The sequence below is a fragment of the Taudactylus pleione genome, unplaced genomic scaffold (assembly GCF_031769625.1).
Source record: "Taudactylus pleione unplaced genomic scaffold, aTauple2 ptg000041l, whole genome shotgun sequence".
Classification (NCBI taxonomy): Eukaryota; Metazoa; Chordata; class Amphibia; order Anura; family Myobatrachidae; genus Taudactylus; species Taudactylus pleione.
Window position 1 is genome coordinate 13,208,364 of NW_028284443.1, and position 23,858 is coordinate 13,232,221.

General features: G+C 41.9%; 1 protein-coding gene across 2 annotated transcripts in view; it reads left to right on the top strand.

Moving 5' to 3' along the window:
- Positions 1-15,204, top strand: part of SLC13A1 (solute carrier family 13 member 1) — a 118,915-nt gene extending 103,711 nt beyond the window's left edge. For both annotated transcript variants that reach the window (XM_088456106.1, XM_088456110.1), the window contains exons 13-17: positions 1,200-1,303; positions 5,499-5,608; positions 10,503-10,664; positions 11,462-11,599; positions 13,395-15,204. In XM_088456106.1, the coding sequence (XP_088312232.1) occupies positions 1,200-1,303; positions 5,499-5,608; positions 10,503-10,664; positions 11,462-11,599; positions 13,395-13,574 (694 nt within the window). In that variant the 3' untranslated portion in view covers positions 13,575-15,204. The remainder of the gene's footprint in view (positions 1-1,199; positions 1,304-5,498; positions 5,609-10,502; positions 10,665-11,461; positions 11,600-13,394) is intronic.
- The last annotated feature ends 8,654 nt before the right edge of the window (positions 15,205-23,858 follow it).

Sequence of the window (23,858 nt, forward strand, 5' to 3'; positions counted from 1 at the left end):
GGTATCCCAACCATCATCTTTGCACAGTTCTCAACTCTATGCAACCTTTTGGCCCTTAAACTAGATGAAAAAAAAATCAATATTGTGAGCTGTGAGGTGGTCAATATTGACTAGAAACGAGTGGAAATAAATGTTATTGAGGTTATTAATACTGTAGGAACAAAAAAAGGCCCATTTTTATGTGATTTTAGCTTTTTTTTATTTTTTAAGAAAAAATCCAGATCCAAAACCAAAACACGAAAACAAAACATGGAGGTGAGGTTTTGGCAAAACCAATCCAGATCCAAAACCAGGGGAGATCCAGATCCAAAACCAAAACACAGGGGTCGGTGCACCTCTCTAATGTGGACCTTTAGTGTGTCGATCTTTTGTGCCTGTCGACCTTTCGACTGTCTAACATGTGGGGCCAAATGTAATAGGGTGAGAGATTAGAAAATGTGAGGGTTTAGCAGTAAATTCTCACACTTCTTAAACTCAGCCAGTGTAATAGAGTCCGAGAACATGCAAACTCACATGTTTTTATACTAAAAAAAAACTCACACGATTTAAACTATCATCCAGATGTTTTCCCATTTTAAATATAAAACTCGATTAATCTGAGAGTTTACTGCTAAATAAACTCTCACATTTTCTAAACTCACCCTATTACATTTGGCCTGTGGTGTCTATCTAGATATTGTCAACCTTTTCACTGTCTATCTATAGTCCGGAAACTGTGCAATCCACAGGTTCTAGGCATTCATCATATCAGGTTTTCTTACATTGATCATAACATTCACAACTAATAAATGTAACCAAATCCAGACCAGAAGGTAGATGGTAAAAAGAGAGTCAGACAGAGACATGACAATACATTTTATTGTTTAGTTGCCCAATATTGAAAAAAATTCCAAGGTCGGTCATTTACAGCAGCTAATCTGTGAAACCAGGAACTGTGCACAGGGATTTAGGCCAACTGCCAACTATGAAGGAGACATGTAAAAGCTTAAGTTTAGTTGTTGTTGCACTTGCACATTTTGTACCTGAATGAAGTGATAGTGTATACTCTGTGCAAACAGGACTGTGATTATGCATACTTTGGACTGTGAATGTGATTTCTCCTATGAGCCCATTTAAAGTAATCCATTTATGATGTTTACTTGCTATGATAGTGTTTTAGTATTGGTCACGTGTAATTTGTTAATAATCTGAATTTGTAGATACCCTGGCTATGCTACCGATTCCACAGCTGCTTTGCTTTTGGGACTTCTTTTCTTTATCATCCCCGCATATCCCTGGAAACAAATAACTGCTGGCAAAATCAGTTGAGTATTCTCTCTAAAAGTTCTCAGTAAACATATTTAGAGAAAATTGCTCTCTTTGAATGCATGTGCTACCATTACACCATAATACACAGCATGTGTATTTTATTTAATTTATATCATTTGTACAAATTTCCAAAGGAAATCAAAAAGAAAAGGTGGTGATTGTATGCTGTAATTACATTTTTGTTAATGATTTTTCTAACATTTTCTCTGTAAAAGATAGATAAATTTTGTACAAACTTTAACCAAACTGTTTGGTTTGCATTTAGTTTAAAAAGAACCTTTTCACTTTTTTTATAGTGTATTTGGGGCTTTATTCAGGCAGTCTCTTTTTTCAATATCAAATTGTCATTCTTTTAAATTTTTGGAATCTACAACTTTTTTGTCTCAAGTCTGACTTGAGACTTGTTGCGACTAGGGGATCGAATATGTAGGGGTGAAGCTAGGCTTTCTGCCACTTAAAGACTTAGCTTCCCCCACAAGCAGATACCTTTATGACCACCATATTATACAGTGAGCCTCAGTTACTATCATATAATACAGAGAGCATCAGTTGCTTCCATATACTACAGAGAGTATTCTTTATCACCTTATAATATCATTCCCTCATCAATAATTATCCCCTTCTCAAAAATATTAACTACTTCAATATTATAGTAACAAATCAATTGAATGTAATTAAATTATTGTAAAATGAATCCCTTTACAATAATTACCTTCATAATCCCTATTATTTATACCCAACATCATCAAATAATCTTATTTATGTACAGTAACCCCCAATAACTCCCTCAATCACATAAAACAAAAACTTCATCTTCATTAACCCAATTAAAGAATTAACCCCTTACCCCCTTATTCTTAATATTACCTACAATAAGCTATAACTAATTCCTCCCCATACCCATTACCTGTTGGCGATCTCATTTGTTATTTTGGTTGCAGCCAAAGGTCCAGCCCAGAGAGCAGCAGCAGCAGTCAGGCACTGGATCCTGCCAAGGCTGCTGTCAGTGAGTGAGGAAGAGGGACCCTCAGTGGGGAGACAGAGACGTATAGCCTATTGTTGTAATGCATGGCCCCTAGGAGGGGATAACTTTATGCTGTCCACCATCCCTCTCCTCCCCCAGCTCACCCTGCTCATCTGAATTACTGCAGAAACTCTGTCTCCTTACAGGTACCCCCTCCATCCATCACCCATGCCCCACCTGCCCCCTGTAGTTGCACCACTGGCAGTAAGTGTTCTGTGTCAATGAAAATATAGTAAATGCATGGTGTCAATGTGCAATCACAAATCGCGACAAAAGGCCACTACAAAGTCTCAAATGCAGCCTCCTGAAAGGGTCTGAGCTGACCCTAGTGTAACTATAAACGTTGATAGTGATGACAGCAAAGCTACGAATGATGACTACTTCCAATTGGTCGCAGCTGTGAAATACACCTGTTTATTCAAATTTAGTAAGAAAAAAACAAGAGTATTGTTTAAAAAGTAATTTTACACTGCTAGTAATCCTTATTTTTCACAAAGACTAATTCATGCATAATAGAGGAATGGTAAGCTTGCTGTAAGTGTTGAAATGGAAAAAGACAGGCAAGGGGAGGGAGTTGCAGCTCAAATATGAATAATAAGAAACGAGTGACTGTGACTAGCTCATAGTTGCGATTACGTTTTTGACTGACTCTAAGTATGGCCCTTAGTGAAAATTTGCAAGGCAGGTGTATTGTGAATTAAGGGCCTATTAATTTTTATACTGAAATTGCCTTACAAAAGGTATGTATCTGACTCACCCCAGCAGACACCAAGCTACCAGAAAACTTCAATATTGCTCAGGTGCAGCTTCTCCCAATAAGCCTCGTCACTGCTACTTTCAGTGGTGAAAGTTTATACTGCTGGGTTTGAACGGAGATCAAGCATGTGCACTGCAAGGGGTCGGATGGATCCAAATGGATCCAAAGGAAGTAGTGGGGCTCAAGGAACTAAAATGACGATGGTGTCAGTTACCAAAGTCAAAAACGTTCTGTTTTTTGAGCTTGATGAATTTAGGTCGTCAACTTATTGTGTGGGGATGTGACAACAGGACTGCAGCAATGCTGAATAGGTCCATTACTAAAACATGCAGAAACTACTGTTCCTGTTATCTGTACTACAGGCTACCCTGTAGTTCAGATAATTATTTGGCAGAGTCTCAAGACAATTTGAATATTGAATACCTATGTACCCTCTTGGGCAGAGACAATATGGTCCTTGTTAATTATATGTAGAGCACTTGAAATTTGAGCTACACCAATCTGTCAGCCAGACCTCTGCCTTCTCCTGGCACCCAGTACTACACAATCAGTTGGGCTGGCAGGCAATTGCTGTATGTGTCTAATGGTCGGAAAGGATAATGGATACCGACCATGCTGTGCTGTGTTTATTAATCCATTCAAGAAACAGTCTATCTTTGTCCACCTCTGCACCACACCCACATTCTTATGTATGTGTGCACCAACCCTATCCTTGGTCCTAAAGATCTGTCTCAAAATAGGTGTAATTAAGTGTACACAGGGCCTGATTCAGCAAGGATCGCTATTCTGCTTATACACACGGAATGCAGTTGCTAATATCAGCGGTGATATGTAAATGTTTGCATTCGCAATGCGATCTCAGCCTAACATGAGGACACCCACTTCCCCTTACTCACATCCATACACTTGGGCAACATAACTAAACAATCGGTAACATAGAGTAACATCGGACCCATACGCACAGTTAAGGCAGGTCAGACCTCACTCAGGAATTGCTAACTTCAGCGCACACTATGAGGCCTCAGGCTGCGTATGGTATTACAGTGACTAATTTATGCATGCCCCTCCAATGCCGTCCCAACGCACTGACACACTTGCGTTTGCCCGACCACCCCCCCATCACCACCCACAAAAGGTACATCCTGTCAATCACTCTGCAATCGGTCTGCGTACACACTGCGCTCTTATGCCCAATCGCAGTGGCTATTTCACGCACACGCGCTGCGATGCATACGTAGATCGCGAAAATCGTCAGACTGCATGCGTCTTAGCTCTTGCGATACTCACTGAATCAGGCCCACAGTCTGCAATTCACCACATCATCACAAAATTTTACCTATGTGCAAGTGCCCAGTTACCAAGTAGTTGTGCCCCTCCACCCACAAGTGGAGGATGTGACTAAGTTGTGTACAAATCTGAATCACCCATAGCTGTGTACACTCAGGAGCTCATTCAGACCAGCTCGCTAAGATGCATACTCTCGCTGCTGCCGATGGTATGTAGTGTGTAGGCATTGTGCACATGTACATACCTTAGCGAAAGTTCACAATGCATTCGCTCGCTGCACATAGACAGCCCAGCATAGTGAGTGACAGAGGAAGCTGTTTGTAGGTGGTAGCAGGGGCTGTCCATTAAAAAACGGGGGAGTGGAGGTGCAAACGCAGGCGTGCCTGAGCATCTCAACAGCGTTTTAGAGGTGTGCATAATTATAAGACAGCATCATAGTACACGTCACATGGCTTGTTTTTACACTGAAGTGCTTGCGGTAGGGTATGGTCAACCTCAAGCGCTGCGATAGCATCCGATGTTACCCGATGTACCGATGGTTGCATACACTTCCTGGACATGACGTGCACAAGTGGGCATCTTAAAACAGACTGGTGGTGTCTGCATACACTATGTGATCGCTCTTTAAGAAATACTGGGTGTACTAATGCATAGCCATGCGATAGCACTGCCAACGCAATTTGCATACATATCGTGTGAGCAGCTGTGAATCGGGCCCTCAGTCCCAGAGCATGCACAGCACAAAAACACATATGTGCAGTGCAGAAATGTATAACTTACAGTACCATCCAATGCTAAATGAGTCAATAAGCCTCTAATAAACTAAACATATTTACAGTAGTATCCTATGTTAGGAGATGTCAAATAAATGTAGCATTAAAATGTGTGCCTAATAGTTATCATTACCCTATGTAGTACAAATAATATTATTTATGCATATTTTGTATTGGATATTGTTTTCTTTCATGATATTTAGTGATTTAAGTGATTACCTTCCAATTTTTTTTTTCAATTACTCCAAGATTATTCTAACCTAGCTTGCATAAAAATGAAAGACTTAAAAGAAATGTAAAATACATTGGTCTTTACAGTATATTTAAAAGAAACGCTTTATTTTCATAGATTCCTTTGATTATGAGCCACTCATCACATGGAAGGAATTTCAGGCCTGCATGCCCTGGGATATTGGTATTCTCGTTGGTGGAGGATTTGCTCTGGCAGAAGGTTGTGAGGTAATGAAAACAGTAATGGCAGTGCATGTTTATAGCAAGCCTCCCAACTTTGAAGTTTTTGCAAATTGGGACAGAAGGTAAAACGAGAAATGGCCAGCTTATCATGGGGGCATGGCAAAGACACAGTGGGTATATGGACATCCATAAATCCTCTCCCCTAAAATTATTCATTCATTGCTCAAGGGGTTACCTCCCAAGTAGGGATGGGATTTGAATGATGTTTATATATATGATATTAAAACTGTTTTTCACTTTTAAAAAAAAATTTTTGGTGCTGAGTTACTGTGCTGTGTTTTACTTTGTACCATATGTTTATTAGTTCTTACAAGAACTTGATTAGGAGCATTGACACTGCTCCACACGAAGCAGCGCACATTACAGCGCCTTGATTAGGGGTTTTTGTTTCATCAGAACCATCAACTGATTGGTTCAGATAGGTGAAGACTAATCCTGAAAAGATAAGCTTCATTGTTTTCAATGCAAATTTTTTTTTTTCAATTTTCTACCGATGTATTGGGTGGCAAGAGCACACGGACTTGATACTTCATGGAAGACATTACAACCCATCATGGACAACACAGTGGCCAACAATGGATGCTTAATGATCGTTACTGGCAGCATTGGGACAGAATTGTCTGCGGTAACAGACAAGCAACACTGACTCAAATCACTTCTACATTTAATGCAGGAGGCACCAGGTGCATATCCAGCAGGTCAGTGCAGCATTCTTTAGCTTCCATGGTATATAGGAGTAGAAGACCCACCAGAGTGCCCCTGTTAAATCTACGACACCAAACACAGGGGGTCATTCAGACCTGCTCGCGAGTGCAGGACGCTCGCAAGCGGGTCGATGTTACCCCAATGCGCATGCGCACGACGGAGGGAGCTCCGTTGTGCGCATGCGCGTGACCCGGACAGCGACAGCCAAGCTGTCGCTCCGGGTCTCGCACCAAAGGAGGCGTGCTGTCGATGGTGACTGACAGCACGCCCCCTTTGGTGGGCGTGCCGGAGGCGTGGCTGCCAGATGGAGGCGTTCCCATGGGAACGCCTACCGTCTGGGTCCGGCCCCACTGACATCACTAGTGATGTCAGTGGGAGTGATTTTGGCTCTGATAGAGCCAAAATGACTCCAGGGCTTGTGGTCACCGAGACCCTACCGTAGGGTCTCGTCGCAAGCCCGATGGTTGCGATGGTCTTGTCTATCGTGACCATCTTTTTGGCCGCTCGCATATGCTGTGGGTGGTCACCCACAGCTATGCGAGCAGCCAGGAGGCCGCTCCATTTTTAGGTAGGAGGGCACTGATTCAGAGCGAGCGCTCTGGTCAGAGCGTCCGGCTCTGAATCAGGCCCACAGTTCCTCACCTGGGCTCATAATGTTGCTAATTGGACCATGGAGGACTGGCACTGGTTTGATCCGATGAGTCACAGTTCAGTTGTTTCAGGATGATGGTAAGGTTCGGGTGTGGTGCAGACCCCATGAGGCTATGGATCCCAGTTGTCAATAAGGCACAGTGCAGGCTGGTGTTGGCTCCATAATAGTGTGGGTGTGTTCATGTGGCATCGGTCAGGTCAGCTGGTCCGTCTGAACATTAAACGCTACATTGCATTGTTTGATGACCATTTGCAGCCTTTCATGGACTTCATGTACCCCCATGATTATGGAATATTTCAGCAGTATAATGCATCGTGTCATCCATGCTAAGTTGTCCAGAATTGGTCTGAGGAGCATTCTGTAGAGTTCCAACAAATGGTGAGGCCACCACGTTCATCCAACATGAACTGAATTATCCCATTATGGTCCATCACACCCAAGATCCTGCACCTACATAAATCAGGGAGCTGTGGAAAGTCATCCCGACGGCATGGGTCAACATTTTTTCAGAGGTCTTCTGTCAACTTGTGGAATCGACGCCAAAACAAGTTAATACACTTCATGGTCTAGAGAAGGTGCTACATGATACTAGGCATCCATCCCATGACTTTTGGCACTTCAGTACTACAGTATATTATATAAAGCTTTACCACTGTGGGGTGTGAGGTCATGTTCAACCTACCAAGGCATGCGCATATCAGAGCACAGAGTAGTTCATTTGGAAAAGAAAACCTGTACTGAATAGTGAATTGTACATACAGGAAGTGTTTAATGCTTTACAATGCTAAGAACTGTTGAACATTAGCGTAGGCGTTTAACAATAGTAATTTGAAGTGATTATTTGTTTTTGCAGAATGCGCTGCTTTTCTTTGAGTAGTCTCTCTCTGAGTGATGGTATTATTTACACTTGTGGAGTGATACAGCTGTAGCTTTGTGATTAGGCTTTGGTTATAGGGGAAAATAGTTCAGGCATGTGGTCACGCTGGGAGGTGTGCAGTCATTGGGATATAATGTATAGTCTCTCTCTGGGGGAGATGTACTAAGCTCTGAAAGGTGCTAAAGTGCAGAGTGATAAATGATCAACAATTCAGCTCCGAACTGTCATGTAACAGGCTGTATTTGAAAAATTACATTTGGGAGCTGATTGGCTGGTGGTTTATCACTCTCCAGTGTATCACTTCCCAGAGCTTAGTACATCTGGCCCAGTCTATTTCTTAATAGATACAGGGGTTAGGTAACTGTACTGCACCTTTACTGATGGATTAATTTGGTGTCGATGTTAAATGGATGTGTACAGATTTTGAATACATATATACGTGAAACTATAAAAATAAAACAAAGATAAAAAGAATTTAAAAAGTCCAAAAGTGACGTGTTTCACAGACTACAGTCCACTTCCTCAGCAGAATTTTATTTTATGTTTATTTTTTTCTCATTTCTTATTATTTTATGTTTGTATGTTACATCATTATTATGTTGTGTCATTTACTGCATGTTATTTTGATCTTCGGATACTGATTATGTGCACTACCATTAAATGAGTCCATTATACAGAAGGAGCATTTTAGTCCTGAGCTTACTAGTGTAAATATATTTAAACACAGTAGTTGTTACTAATAACTGGAACTGATTACGGATCGCACACAGGGTGGCTGTAGGTATGGGCAGCCACATAAGCTAAATTTACTACCTTATGCCTTGTGAGAATCCCGTATGACTAATGCTGGGGTTTGTGCATCTGGAAGTGGAAACCTGTGATGCCCATTGATTTTACGTCAGTTGCCAAAACCATCATTAGTATTGGCACCTGCCCCACCCCCTGGCCAGGGGCATCTTAAGAGAGGAGGGGGCCGATGTGCATTCCCTGTCCGGGGCCCCCTCTTCTCTCCCCGATTGACAGGGCTGGCCGGCCTCCATAGCATCACTAGACTCTGGGCACTAGAGTGTGCCAGAGTCTACTGCACATGTGCAGATCACCAGGGAAATGGCATTTTCCCGGCAATCTCCTCACTGCACATGCGCAAAACGCCGGTAAAATTATTTCTACATAGATGCCGTCACACTGATTTATACATACATACAGTAGATGCCCTCACACTGATTTAAACATAGATACCTTATAGCTGAGATTACATCCTAAAATACACTTGGATTTGAGAGTATCTATTGATTAATCCATACATGTGACCAGCAGTGGCTCCTATTCTTTTGGACGAAGGAGAGGGGAAAACACTGAAGTCCCAGCTGTCTGGGTCCCGACACCTGCGTAATGGACCGGACAGGTGCCGGAACCAGCAAATGTGCACAATCAGCGGTGGCCCTAGTGCAGGTGCATAACACATGTGCATTTAAAGCACTAGCAAACTTCTGTGATTGTCTGTTTTTAAATGCTCTGCTGACTCTGTTTGGTGATTGTTTCTTTTCTCTGGCATATATTATACTTTTGTGTATGTGTTAGGCAAAATGTTTATTTTCATACGACGCAGTAAGTTTTTAACCCATTTAGAAAGCAACAAAAAAAATTTGTTGCAAAAAGGCAGCTACACTGTTTTTATCAGTTTAAAGCTGGGCATCCACTAAACAATTTGCTGTCAGATATCTGGCTGGTTGGATTGAAAACATGGTAATGTATGGGAGCAAATGACAGTCGATCATATGGTTTTAAACACTGAAAAAAGGACAAAAAAAATGTTCAAATTGGTTACATTTGTGTGTTTTTTAATCAATTTGTCTGAACAACCATTTTTGGCTATTTTCCAGTGTTTGTGAGCAAATGGATGATTGTCATTTGCTCCCATACATTACCAGGTTTTAATTTAAACCAGCCAGATTGGATAGATATCTGACAGAAAATTGTATAGTGGATGCCCAGTTTAAGAGTAATTTCCGCCGAGACCCTCAGGTCAAAAAGTAATATTTAAATGCATAAAGTGAACGAAGATAAAGTACCAGCCAATCAGGAATTAAAAAATTACCCCGGATTGGCCTCCCTACTTCTGACTCCAAAATCGCACACAAAAAATTCATGGTACCCAACACAATGCAAGGTTAGGGGCCCACGGCACCCTCCTGGGAGGGATAGTCTAGTGGGAGTGGGGGTTAGGCACCCCTGGCGGGAGGTTAGGGCTGGGCACCTCACCCAGGAGGGTTAGGTTTAGGCTGCAGGGAGGGGGTGGGTTAGGTTTAGGAACTTACGGGGGGGTTAGGGATAGGCACTAGGGATGGGGGTTAGGGTTAGGCACCCCTAAAACTTAGTTAGGGGGGTAGAAAGGTTAGGGATAGTTAGTTATCTTGTCGGGATCTTCACTGCTGCCGGTCTTCCGGCGTCGGGATTTGCGATCCCGTAAAAAATGTATCGCATACTACAGTATGAAGGAATGCAGTGCATGCATTTATATATGATTTAGATGATGTTTACAATAACTGGCATGTACTGTATATGGTTTACATTTCCAATAAGCAACATTTTATAGTTTAAAGAAAACACATCAGAGGATTTGATAACTTTCGTTTTCTGTACAGGTCTCTGGACTGTCTCAGTGGATAGGGAACAAGATGACTCCACTTGGCTCACTCCCTATATGGATAGTGGTTCTCATTGCATGTATAATTGTAACCTCAGTGACTGAAGTTGCCAGCAATCCTGCAACAATCACTATTTTCTTACCAATATTAGCACCACTGGTGAGTGCAAACAAAATATGTAATAATAATGATTGGAAAACTGCAATCTCGCTTTGATTTAAAAGTCGATTAAAATTTGCTTATTTAGAAAAGTTATTTATATTTACAACTGTATTCTTTATGTAAATGTTTCTATTCCATTATACAGAGATACTATATGAACCATTCTTATGTTTTGCTTCATAATAACCCTCATTGTCACATACTGTACAACAAATGATTGCAACCCCAGGTTGCCAAATCTGCTCATTCTATTATGTTGTTTACACACTATGCGATATGTCATTCCATCAGCCGATGAACGACATATGGCATAGTACATCTGTACTGTACAGATCTGTGTGCAGAAGATATGTCTGTGGACGACGGCCCTGCAGATATATCGGTGTATCTGGCTGTGTGTATGGGCGACCCGCCCACCGCCTTTACACTCGCTGCAGGGACCACAGGTGACTGATATCTCAATTGGGTGGGCAAATATATATGCTTGACCAGTTGTGATGTCCGAGCAGACACATCGAGCGGCATATTGGTAATTGTGTATTGGCTTACCAACCGGCCGCTTGACCTGTGGAACCCTGGGTCGGCGGACAAGTGGCCCAGGTGTGTACCAAGTTGTCTCTGTCAGCATGAGAAACAAAAGTATATAGAAGCTGGCCACATATATCAGGGAGTTTATTTCATTTTTGAAAATATTCCTTTGTTGAAGATAAAGTTCTCTAATAAATATTAGTTTCAGTTTGTGATGTTTAGTTTTACTCTTAATGGAATTTTTTTTTCCTCCCATCTCATCACAGGCTGAAGCAATATATGTGAATCCACTTTATGTACTTATCCCCACAACTTTATGTACCTCTTTCGCCTTCCTACTTCCTGTAGCAAATCCACCAAATGCTATTGTATTTTCCTATGGTCATCTACAAGTTATAGACATGGTAAGTGGACATTATGTTTTTAGTATATGGTTTTTATTTGAGGCAAACGCATACACATGTTAATAAATGGTCTACAGCAAACATACAGAAGCACAAAATAAACAGTTATAAAAGTTGACTCGTAATTTTTATATAAACATCTCAACATGATTTGTGTGGCCATTAGGAGAAGGAAGACCATACTGGATTTTCCGTGACTGAGCACCAAATGTGTCCCAGTTTTCCCATGATGGTTATAGTTGTTGCCACTGGAAAACTGTAACCAGCCTAGAATTAGTGGGTGTGATTTCTTATTCTTATGCAATATCTATGCAGATGTAGTAGGTAATATCGCCGGCTGCAGGTCTAATGACAGGCATTGGGTTTTCAACGCCTTTCATCAGGGGCGCCGAGAGGTGGGGGGAGCGGGTATAGATTACCCGGGCCCGGGCTTCCTGAGGGGCCCAGCGCCGCCCCCCTCCATCACAGCAGCCCAGCACACAGCGTGTGCTGAGCTGTAGTGGGAGACTGCTCGTGGCTGCTGAGCAGCAGTTACAGCAGTCTCCTATGCCTGTGCAGATGAGCGATCACACTGATCATGCCCCCCCCCAGCTTTTCGCCGGGCTCAGGGGGCTCAGAGCGCCCCCGCTTCGCAGCGCTGCAAATCCTTTTTTTCAGAATGGGGCTTGGCCACGCCTCCTGCAATTAGGCCATGCCCCCATGTTACTCTGGCCCACCGCGGCTCTTGGCGGGCCTGCCTGTCATTAGTACTTTGCCGGGATTAGACAGTCCGGAAGCCGGTGGTCGGCATTTAGACCTTCAGCTTCCTAACTACATCCCATCTGTGTTTTTGATTTTGGCAACTAAAAGGAAGCAAAGGATGTATTGTGTGGAGTATGCAAACATCATGCTATAGGGATAACCCCCCAAAAAATATGTCCACCTATCCTAAATAAAATGTTCACACACTTTGATACTGATTATTTTTTTTAAAGGGATACTCAACTTTGGTCATCATGTACTTAGTTAGCCCACTAAAATCCAATGAGTTTGCAGTCTGGGTCCCTACAACTGCTGCTGGAATACTAGGACGGAGTATAATTTAAAATGCTGAACATTCCTCATCCACATATAATGGCACTTTTGCTTTGCTAGACTGTCAATTGCCTCTGACTAGCGAGGCCAATCCTGGGATAGGGATCAGCAGGATCCCGGGATTTAGGCCTAAAATTGGCGGGTTTTGATTGGAACGTCCAATCTCTGGATTTCGGGACTAATGATCGCATGCGCTATTAAGTTGTTTTTTCATGCCGGGCAGCGCTGCGCATCCGCAGCGTTTATCAATCCTGAATCCCTACCTCTGACTCCAAACTCTCTCACTCGTCATTTACTTCTTTCTTACAAAATGTTTATGGTACCCAACACAATGCAAATACAGTACACATGCTGTGTTACACTAGGATAAGGGAAGACTATTTGTATTAACTTTTCAGCACAACCAACAATAATATATAGTGAATACATATAAATATTGCTTCTTTCCGCACAGATTTTTAACCTCTATCAAGGCAAATAAGTATTTCACATGCCGACATGTGACAATCACTAAATAATCTTTTATAAAACAAAAAGCAGTTTATGCATATAATAAGCAATGGCCAGTGGAAGCAGTTTCTTCCTTTCTCATGTTCTACCATATATGAAAATAACTTGCACATATTTGCTATCTTAGTTGCCTTTTGAAATGAGTTGTCATGACTTTTTCCTTTTCCATGGCTTTATGAAATATTTGAATTTGTCTATGTTTTTCCCCTAGGTAAAAGCCGGTTTAGGTATCAATATACTAGGAGTTATGGTGGTAATGCTTTGTATATCAACATGGGCAATTCCAATGTTTAATCTTCAGACGTATCCCGACTGGGCTCCTATCATTGTTCCTACAAACAGCACAATACCTTCTACTATGAATTTTACTGCAGGATTATTAAACAACTGATTAACACATGAAGGTGAAATTAAGCAGTGTCATCTCATTTATCCCATATTGTATGATGGTGCCCCCGAAAGTTCACAAACAGTCTTAAAGGTGTCATCTCCTACTGGAACATCCTTTACTATTGTATATCAATTTTGCTTTATTTTGGTGGCCTGCAGGGCAGGATGCATGGCATGTTCATACCATTACCGACCTCCATCTCTGTATCACTTTATTTTCTGATATTGTAGTGCTCATCAATATGTATTTGTAACATTCATTTTTAGACATAGTGCAGAGTGCGGTATGTACATTTCGTACTTCATTGTACAATTGTATAGTCTGATTCCTAGGGCTGTATGCATCAAACACACAAGTGCCTTCCCTGATTTGTTAAGTCTACCTCAAGAAATATATTCTTCTTTGAACAGAAGTTGGAGTATTACGTTGACATACACCATATGGACCAGATAAAGCGGGGGGAGGTTTTTTTTTTTTTTTTTTTAACGCTAGTAAAGCTGGCCATTCATGTTAAACTCTGGTCTTAACATCTTATAAAATGTCTAAATTGATTATTTATAAAATCTGTAATGGTGAATTATTTTTATACGAATGATGTGGTTGAATTGAAGTTATTTGGAACATATTCTAATAAAATAGCAAAGGTCTTATGATGTAATATTGTGTAAAGTTTCTGTCTGATATGGCCATTTTTAACAAAACATGTTTTTTCTAAATCCAATCACAATGTGTGTGGTATATTTAGAACATTTATATATAAAGCTAGTTGTACATTCTAAAACTTGAAGAATGACTGTGCTTATGGCTACACTACCTTCCTCTAGCTGGATCTGAGCTTGCCTCTCACCTGTCCAATCAGGTATGTGGAAAAAGAGGTAGCTTTTGTTCTGATGGGACATGATAGAGACAAATATAGATGACCTGAGTGAACAAAAGTTCCAGATGTCGTTGAAAACTATTAATCTATCTCAGACAGGGAAGGGGGGGCACCAACACTGCCCCGTAGCACCTGTATTTGGTATGCAGGATGCCTGGAATGACACCTTGCAGCCTAGAGAACCACAGCCTAGAACAGGGGTAGCCAACCCTGGTCATTTGAGCTACCAACAGTGTATATTTTCCAGGTCTCTTCACAGAATCACAAGTGAAATAATTAGCTTCACCTGTGGATCTTTTCAAATGTGTGAGTGAGTAATGAATACACCTGTGCACCAGCTAGGTGAGCTGGAAAACGTGAACTGTTGGTAGCTCTCAAGGACTGAGGTTGGATACCCCTGGCCTAGAACATTCTTAGGATGCACGGGCACTCAGTTTCTCCCTGGTCCCAGCGGAAATCCACCGTAGAGATGTCCGGAACATTCTTAGGATGTTAAACTTATCTCTGCCCCCTAGTTGTGACCTCATTATGTCACATGTTATGGGGCAGCACTGTCCGCATCTTTGCCCCTACTACAGCCCGGATTCATCTAAATCTCTATCTACATTGCAGTACTTTGAAGATCAAAGAAAGAAAATGTGTACTCTATACTGCACATGCTATGTAAATACAGCAGTACATTTCTTGATTGGGTGTAAATCCAAAATAAATGTTACATCAAAATAGCAACATTCACTTTTTAAATAAGAATAATACAAGTAATTACCTCTTGCATCCCTCTGGGTTTAAATATAGTTTAAAGTGTTAAATATTTATTCTTGTGTTTTACAATGTAAAATAAAGGATACAATGTTGCAATTAGTTAATTCCAAACAGTTTTAAATTACAGTTGTTTAGAGGATTTAAGTGCGGAGTAAACATACTCTTAAACAGGGGTTCTCGTCCACTATCCTCAATTACCAGGAACAGTTCTTGCATTGATTTCTGTCTGTGGAAGAAGGAAAAATAATTGCTGACCCAACCAAATAGATTATCTCACCTGTGCATGTTCCGGTCAAGATGCCAGCGGACGGGATACCGACGCCCATCAGAATGCCGATGCCGGCATCTCAAAGGTATCAAAATACCGATATCAGCATCCCGAAGGTAAGTTTTTTATGGTTAGGCTTAGGGTTAGGCCGGGGTTAGGGTTAGGCATCGGCCGGGAAAAGTTAGGGTTAGGCTGTGGGGAGGGGTGGTTAGGGTTAGGCTGTGGGGAGGGGTGGTTAGGGTTAGGCACCGCTCGAGGAGGGTTAGGTTTTGGGTGCGGTTAGGGTTAGGCATTGACTGGGGAGAGTTAGGGTAAGGCTGCGGGGAGGGGTGGTTAGGGTTTGGCAACACCAAGGGAGGTTAGGTTTAGGCACCACCGGGGGGAGGTTAGGTTTAGGCACCACCTGGGGGAGGTTAGGGTTAGGCACCACCTGGGGGAGGTTAGGGTTAGGCACCACTGGTGGTGGGTTACGGGGGGGGGGGAGAGGAGGAGGGTTAGGTTACTTACCTGCCCTTGTTGGGATCTTAACCATCGGGATGTCGCTGTCAGTCTTCTGACTGCCGGAATCCCGTCCGATGGTATATCATACTGATTTCCTCAAAACATAACCTGTTGGTGGTACTTGAGGGTTAGGGTTAAGAATCCCATCTCTAGTACATTGTCCCTGCAACAAATTAATTTACATATTTTTGCAAGTCAAAAAACAAAAATTTTATTTCATGAGTTTGAAACACTACAAAAGATATTTATAGTGTTATGCTGTGTACAAACTCGTCGATATATCACTTGTTTTATCAACAAACAATATATCGCGAGTGTATCGGCTGGTGTGTACATCCATGCAGATATACCAGTGCATCTTCATGTGTGTACAGGCGACCCGCCAACAGCCCATAGTCCATACTGTACACTGGCTACAGGGACCACCGACATTGACATCTCAACCGAGTAGGCATATTTAAATGCACACCCAGTTGTAATGTCGGCCCAGACACATCGAGCGGCAGAATGGTGTGTATAGTTTATCAATCGGTGCTCAGACTGTTTATCGGTATGGTGACAGGTCCGTCGTCCTAGTTTGTACCCAGTGTTAGACCTAAAGTAATTGTATTTTGTTTATTTTAGATTTTTTACCATGCCTATAACATGTTCAACATTTGAAACTTTGGTTTATGTATACTTTATATAGAGATGTGCTTAGAAACTTTTAAAATAAAATGTAAATAGTATATATTTTATATATTTTATTTTGTTTCCTAAATTGGTAGCAAACGCTACCAATTATATAGTTTTACTTTTTTGACATTTTTTTTTTAACTTTACTATTTTTGCAACGGCGCATACTGGAAAATGCAACCCTATAATAGCATATGACTTATACTGTACATGAATTAACTATACTGTACCCAATTAAACCTCATTCAAGGAAAAAAAATATCACATATCGCAAATAGTGACTTCATATAGGTAACATTATTTGCATTTATATTAATGTCTGTATGTAATGATAAAAGTGTATAACATTTTTAGTAGTTTGGAGGAAAACTTTCAAAAGTATGCATCTACTAATTTCTCTAAATGGTATTATATAAGGATTAAAAACACAAAAATTTAAGGGTCTAAAATGTAGTATTGATTTTTTTATTTCTATATATAGATCTTAAAAAAATAAAGTGTGTGATCTTATTTTGTCTATTAAAGACTTTGCAGTAAAGTAATCTTATAATATAAATAGTGATGTATGATTTATTTACTTTTATTATTTTTTTCTCTTTTCAATTTAAGTAGGCTTATGTATGTGACGGAATGACAATTAATAGATGTAATATGCCATTTTTTTTGGTATTTGACAGTATTGTTGTTAATGTAAAATATACAGCAATATTTAATGAAAATCATACCAAAAAAATAAAATGTATTTCCTTTCACTAAGTCTGATCTATGGTTTAGTTGTCTCAGCGTTCTTTAATAGTATAAAATAATTAATAAAAATATAATAATATCTCTAACCTAAGTATAGGTTATACACAAAACCCAAGTATGAACGAATTACAACAGATTTAAGTTTGGACCAGAATATAGAATTTTAATAAGTGATCTGCACATTTGAATACACATCAAGAGCTTGATTCAGAATTGGTTGCAGTGTCAATATCGGATGCAAGTGGCAAATGTTTTCAGTCGCACTGCACAAGCGTCCGATGGTTAGCAGAACAAAGTTGGACACAGAGAGTGGAAATTTCAGTGGAAAATCCTGGGAGGTAACAGTGGGCTGACCTACCAGACGTGGACCTGGTGCACAATCTGACTGTCCCTGCGCCACGGAGGCGTGCCCAAAAAGTGTGTGTGGCCTAAAATAAAGGGGCGTGGCTTTGCGGTGGATCCCCATTACTTCACTCCGGGGGCAAGGAGATGCTGGGCTGCCCCCTTGAGACTGGGCTGTCAGCACTGTTGGCTCCTCTTCTATGACAGGAGTCAGGTGTTGCAGGAGACTGTCACGCAGCACCCGGGTCCTGACACTGCAGAGGAGACAGTATTTTGGTGTATACCCGTTCGAGGGTGACACCTTGGTGCGGCCCATACCCCCTCATGATGCCACTGGTGAGGGGGCAGAGACATATATAAAGAGAAGCACCTATGGGTAAAGAGACAGATGCACATATGGGGAGGGGGCAAAGGCACAAATGGAGGTGAGCAGAGGTGCACATGGAGAGGAGGCAGAGGAAATAATGGAGGGGCAGAGGCTGGAATGGTAAAGAACACAGTGGGACAGTTTGTATAGAAAAGAAGGGTAATGACACACATGGGGAATTTTTAGTACCTCTGTGCATCGAAGCTGCAGTCAGAACTCACATTTCCATGACCCATTTACAGCCAGGGGTTAAAGTGGGCCGGAATGGGGCGGAACTGCGTTCTGTCACTTCAATTTGGAGATGGAACCAGTTCCGCCTCCTCTGACCCAGCTTCAGCCCGGCGCCGCAGGGAGGCTCCATTTTCTGGGCGCCTGCTGAGATTTTGTTACCAGCGGGCACCCGTCTCCCTCCTCGCAGGACCAGCACTATGGGAGAGACATCATGATGTCTCTCCCATAGCTCAGCAGAGCAGCCAGGTGGACCGGAGTCAGTGGACGCAGGATCGGGGCTTAAGGTAATTTTTTTTTTTCTTTGGGGGGGGGTTTGTGTAAGCGGCTTCATATTGGAGACATAACTTCTGGGGACATTTACTCAGAAGCATTACTATTGGGGGCACTACTACTGCAGGCACTACTACTGAGGGAATTACTAATGGAGGCATTTACTCAGGGGCATTACTAATGTGGGCATTTACTCAGGGGTCATTACTACAGGGGGCACCACTTCTGGGGGCACTGCATAAGGGGCACCACTACTCTGGACACTGAATAATGGGCACTGCATAAGGGGCACCACTACTGGGGACACTGAATAATGGGCACTACCACTACTGGGAGAACTGCATAAGAAGCACCACTACTCTGGACACTGAATAATGGGCACTGCATAAGGGGCACTATCAGTACTGGGGGCACTGCATAAGGTGCTCTGCCACTACTGGGGGAATTGCATAAGAGGCACAACTACTGGGGGCACTGCCACTACTAGGGTCACTGCATAAGGGGCACTACCACTACTGTGGGCACTGAATAAGGGGCACTACCACTACTGTGTGCACTGCAATAGGCATTCAATAAATGGCACTACTGCTATGGGCATTATGTGTAAGGGGCACTACTGCTGTGGGCATTGTATAAGGGGCACTTCTATTGTGGGTATTGTGTGTATTAGGGGTACTACTACTGTGGGCATTGTGTATAAGGGGCACAAATGTGGGCATTGTGTTAAAGGGTCACTGCTGTGTGTCATACATGAATAAGGGACACTCCTATATAGTGTAATGTGAATCAGGGGTGAATCAAGATTGTGCTACTGTGTGATGTAATTAGAATTGGGAATACTATTGTGTGACCAGGCCCTTTTTAAGGCACGGGCTGTCCCTTTTTAAAAAAAAAAAAAAAGGCAGAGGGGGGGGGGGTGAGTTCCACCACTTCTCTAGGACCACTTTAAGCACTGTTTACAGCTATAGATAAAAGGTAGTTTGCAGTCAGCACTATGCCCAACAATGGAAGCAGAGGGGAGGAGAGGAAGTGAGGAGAGCTGGTGGCAATGGAGAGCCTCAGGGGGGCCTACCTGAGAGAGGGGGCCAGTGCTCTTGCCTTCATCAGTCTAACTATGGGACTTTACAGGAGCCGCGCATCCACAACAGATGCATGTTAGACGTCGCACCTCCTAGTGCCCAGTGACTACTAGCAGTAAACAGAGGCAGTATGATAACGCCTCTAACACTGTGGGCCCTCCTGTAGAGCCAGGACAGGTATATTAGTACCGGCTGTGCCCCCCTGATGGCGGCCCTGCTTCTGGAATTTGTCATGCAACTGACTTGAATAGAAATATTTAGGCAGAAAGTACAAACAATTGTTGCCTGCAGTTTCAAAATACTATCAATTTGCTATGCTTTCTTTACCCATTTATTTCAGTCCTGAACTCTGTAATCTATCATTTATGCTTTATCAAAACAGGGCTCACAGTCCACCAACAAACCCCATAAAACAGTGGCTATAAAAAGTACTGGAATTTTCTCTTACGTCGAGGAATTTAAAATGGGTTTATTCAAAATATTGTACTACAGAAGATGTAAAAAAATACCTGAAAATATTTTAAACCAATTAAAAAAGACAATACATTCTTCACATAAGTATTCACCCTTTTACCATGATACAACTAGGCTTAATACTGGGTACACACCTGGGTGACATATCTGCTGACCCAGGGACCTGCAGACTGGGCCACCGATTAGTAAAACAATTCACACTTACCAATTTGCCACTCGATGTGTCTGGACTGACATCACAACTGGGAGGGAATCTAAATTTGCCCATGAAGTTGAGATGTCAGTAACCGGCGGCAAGTGTACAGGCAGTTGGTGGGTTGCCCGTGAACACAACCAGGTGTGCTGATATATCTGCAAGACATATCGTCTGTACACACCCGCAGATGCACTAAAATTCGTTGACTGATTGAACAACTTAACGCATAGTTTGCACCCAGCTTAAATGGGATGTAGTCAGCATCCTGCCTATCAGAATCCTCACAGATTGTGGAGGTAAGCATTAGGGTTAGGGGGATGCTTAGGGTTAGGATTAGGGGGAGGGTTAAGGTTGGGCAGTAGTGGGGAAGGGTTAGGCTATAGAAGGTGAGAATTATGGTTAGGCTGTGAGACCGGAGTGTTAGTTTAGGCTGCAATAGGTGTGGGTTGGGGTTAGGTGGGGGTTAGTGCTAGGGTAAGGGTTACATGCGACCTGTGCCATGGCACTGGGCACCACTGGGGCATCTCTTCCCTGCCCCTTACCCTTGAGGCCATGGTCCTTTTTCAGGTGCACTATCTTATGTCCTTATTTAAAAAATGGGGGGGGGGGGTGCCAATGCTCTCTCTGGCACAGGGCACCAAAAAGTCTAGTTACGGCTGTGGGATACAGAAATCTGTAGAGATTCTGACTGTCAGGGTACCACTGTCGGTATTCTGCGGGTTGGGTATGGGATCCTGAAGGTCGGATCCCGTACCCAACTGGCTTAAAATTAGCCCTGTTACAATCAGTTGTCTAATTAGTATTTGATTGCAGCTCACCCGTATACAAATGTTTTATCTGATTAGATTTATATCCCATCAGGGCAATGATAGAAAACATAATGGCAAATACCACATTAGAGGCATTTTACTAAACAAGGACTTTTTTTTGGCAGATTCATATTAATTACATTAATAAATAATACTATTGCATGAGTGTATAAAATGTGGATAGTTATGGCTTTTTCATTCTATAATGTGTGGGCCTCTCTGGCTTTATATTGGTGGGATTCCGAAGCTTTAACAAACTGGATTTATTATCACCAAGTCTTTGTGTACCAGTCAGTATCACCCGCAGTGCTTAGCAATCGTTACAACAGACTATTCACAAGAGCACAACAGCAGCAGTGCAGGCAGTAGTCTAGCTCTATAAAATACTCAAATGCAGATAATATATCGTGTTTTAAGATTACATTCTCTTTTTTTTTTAATTCCCGGGATGTTACTGGAGAAGAGGACTAACCTGCGCCAAGGGTAAGGTGATTATTTTATTTTTTAAATCCAAACAGTGGTATTCTACTTGACAAGAGGACCAAACACCAGGGACAAGGTGAGTGTAGTGTGAGTGTATGCAATAAAATTTTACTTTCAACGGTGTGTGTGTACTGTCTTTATTTTAATATTTCCATTACAGGTTGAATATAGGTATCAGCGGCCCCTTAATGCCCCGCATGCTGGTACTTGTGCTTCTCCAAGTACCAGCATGCAGGGGAGGCTTGCTGGGATCTATAGTCCCCATGTAAAAGAAAATATCAGTTGTATTCTATATTTTACACCTATCAACCTGGCAGGCACCGACCAGGGTTGTAAAAGATAGCCCCAGGCTTCAGCCCAGGTCTGGTGTTACCTGTAGAGGGTGACCTCTTAATTGGGGGGTCCCCACTTCCACAGGAATCCCTGGCCTGGGCTGACTAGTGTGGTATGCTGAATGCCGTAAAGCGACTCCCCCTGCTGTTTCAATGCACCCCACTAGTAAGAGCCTTTATTGTTTTTCACCAATATTTTCACAACCAGGATCGGCTCACACAGCCCAGTGCTGGTTGCACTTTTAGGGGACCCACGTCATTTTTTTTATTCTTTATTTTAACACAAAAACTATGCTAAAATAAGCAGCATGTAGCCAGTCTTTTATGGGATGTTGTGTTTGATTTTGTATTTGATTTTATAGATGAGCTATGAACCATGCTAAAATCACCAGCAAGAAGCTGGTCTAATGTTTTGGGATGTTGTGTTCGATTTTGTGTTCGATTTCAATTCAAATATTAGTAAATCAGGGGATCCTATATTGGTCTATGTAAAAGTACCAGTGTTTAGATGATATTTGATTTTGAAGGGGATTTGGTTATATACGATTTCACATTCGATTGTGACGTTCGTAAATCTCTGATGATCAAAATCCAATGCAAATCAAATACAAAATTATCAGAATGTAAAATCAAATAAAGTCTAACTTTTATAAAATATTCCCCCTAGTACTGAGCGCATTGATGGATAAGGTGAAAACTGGAGTTTAAAAATATGTACGATGCTGAGGTTGGCCACCAGGTGGAGCTCACACAAGATTAGGTCACATATACTAGAAATAAATAGTGCTGATGGCATGATATATAGCTCATGTTAGTCACACTGTTTATTACTAATGCATTTAATTAATTTGAAAACAAAAACAAAAAACAGTGTTCAATGAAACAGTGCTCAATCCCCCCCCCACCCCAACAAATTGGCATAAACAAGCAATCACATAATCCGTCATTAGTATTTTTGACGGGCACTGTCCTCTGCATTTATTCTGGAAGGTGGGGTTTCCTTGATAGCAATATCAAATACTGTACTGTTTTACTACCCTCTTTGTTAGATAGCGTACATAGAACCTTGAAAAAAATTTATATGACTGTGCTCATGATAATTAAATCATATTACTCCTAATATTGTAATACATTTTTAGATTTTTTGTTTGTTAACAGTTTTGAATGTTATAATTGTCAGCAGTTGAGTCTCCTGCTCAACTGTGGTGTCTCCTGCTCAACTGTGGTGCCGCCTACTCCTTTCTGGTGGGCCTGCCTTCCTCTTAATACGTGGTGCCGGCGTCATCCTCCCTCCAAGGTACAGCCTCCACCCAGCAACTGGTAAGTTTGAAGGGTAGGGCACCAAAATTAAATTATATCTTGCCCCCCTAAACATAAAACAGTTCTGATGCCCCTGGGCTGTCTCCTCCTTAGGTTGCTCCACCTACATTGCAATTGGGGTTCATATTTTGAAATGTAACGTGCAATATGTTGTAAAATAAGTGATTTGACTCAAGTATCTGTACTCACCTTGTTTATTGCTCCTATAAAAAGATGTTAAAAAAAATGGCACCCCCTTGTTTTGTATTTAATCATTTTATACACTTTGTTTGTATCTAATTGATAGAATATCTTAGCTTAAAGCTAGCTGACGGGCCCCCTCACCTCTGTCTGAGACAGGCAGCTGCCAGCTGTCTCTGTCTCTCTCACTGTTTGGTAGTTCCTCCTCCTGGCATTGCGGTGCACAGCTGAGGCAGCTCCTCTTCTTGGGTACAGGACACCACACACACAGAGCAGGTGTGCACATGCCATGAGACATAATCACGTACGTTGAGTGTGTAAACTGCCGACCTACATGCTATTGCTGGCAGTGGCATTGCTTATAACAACTT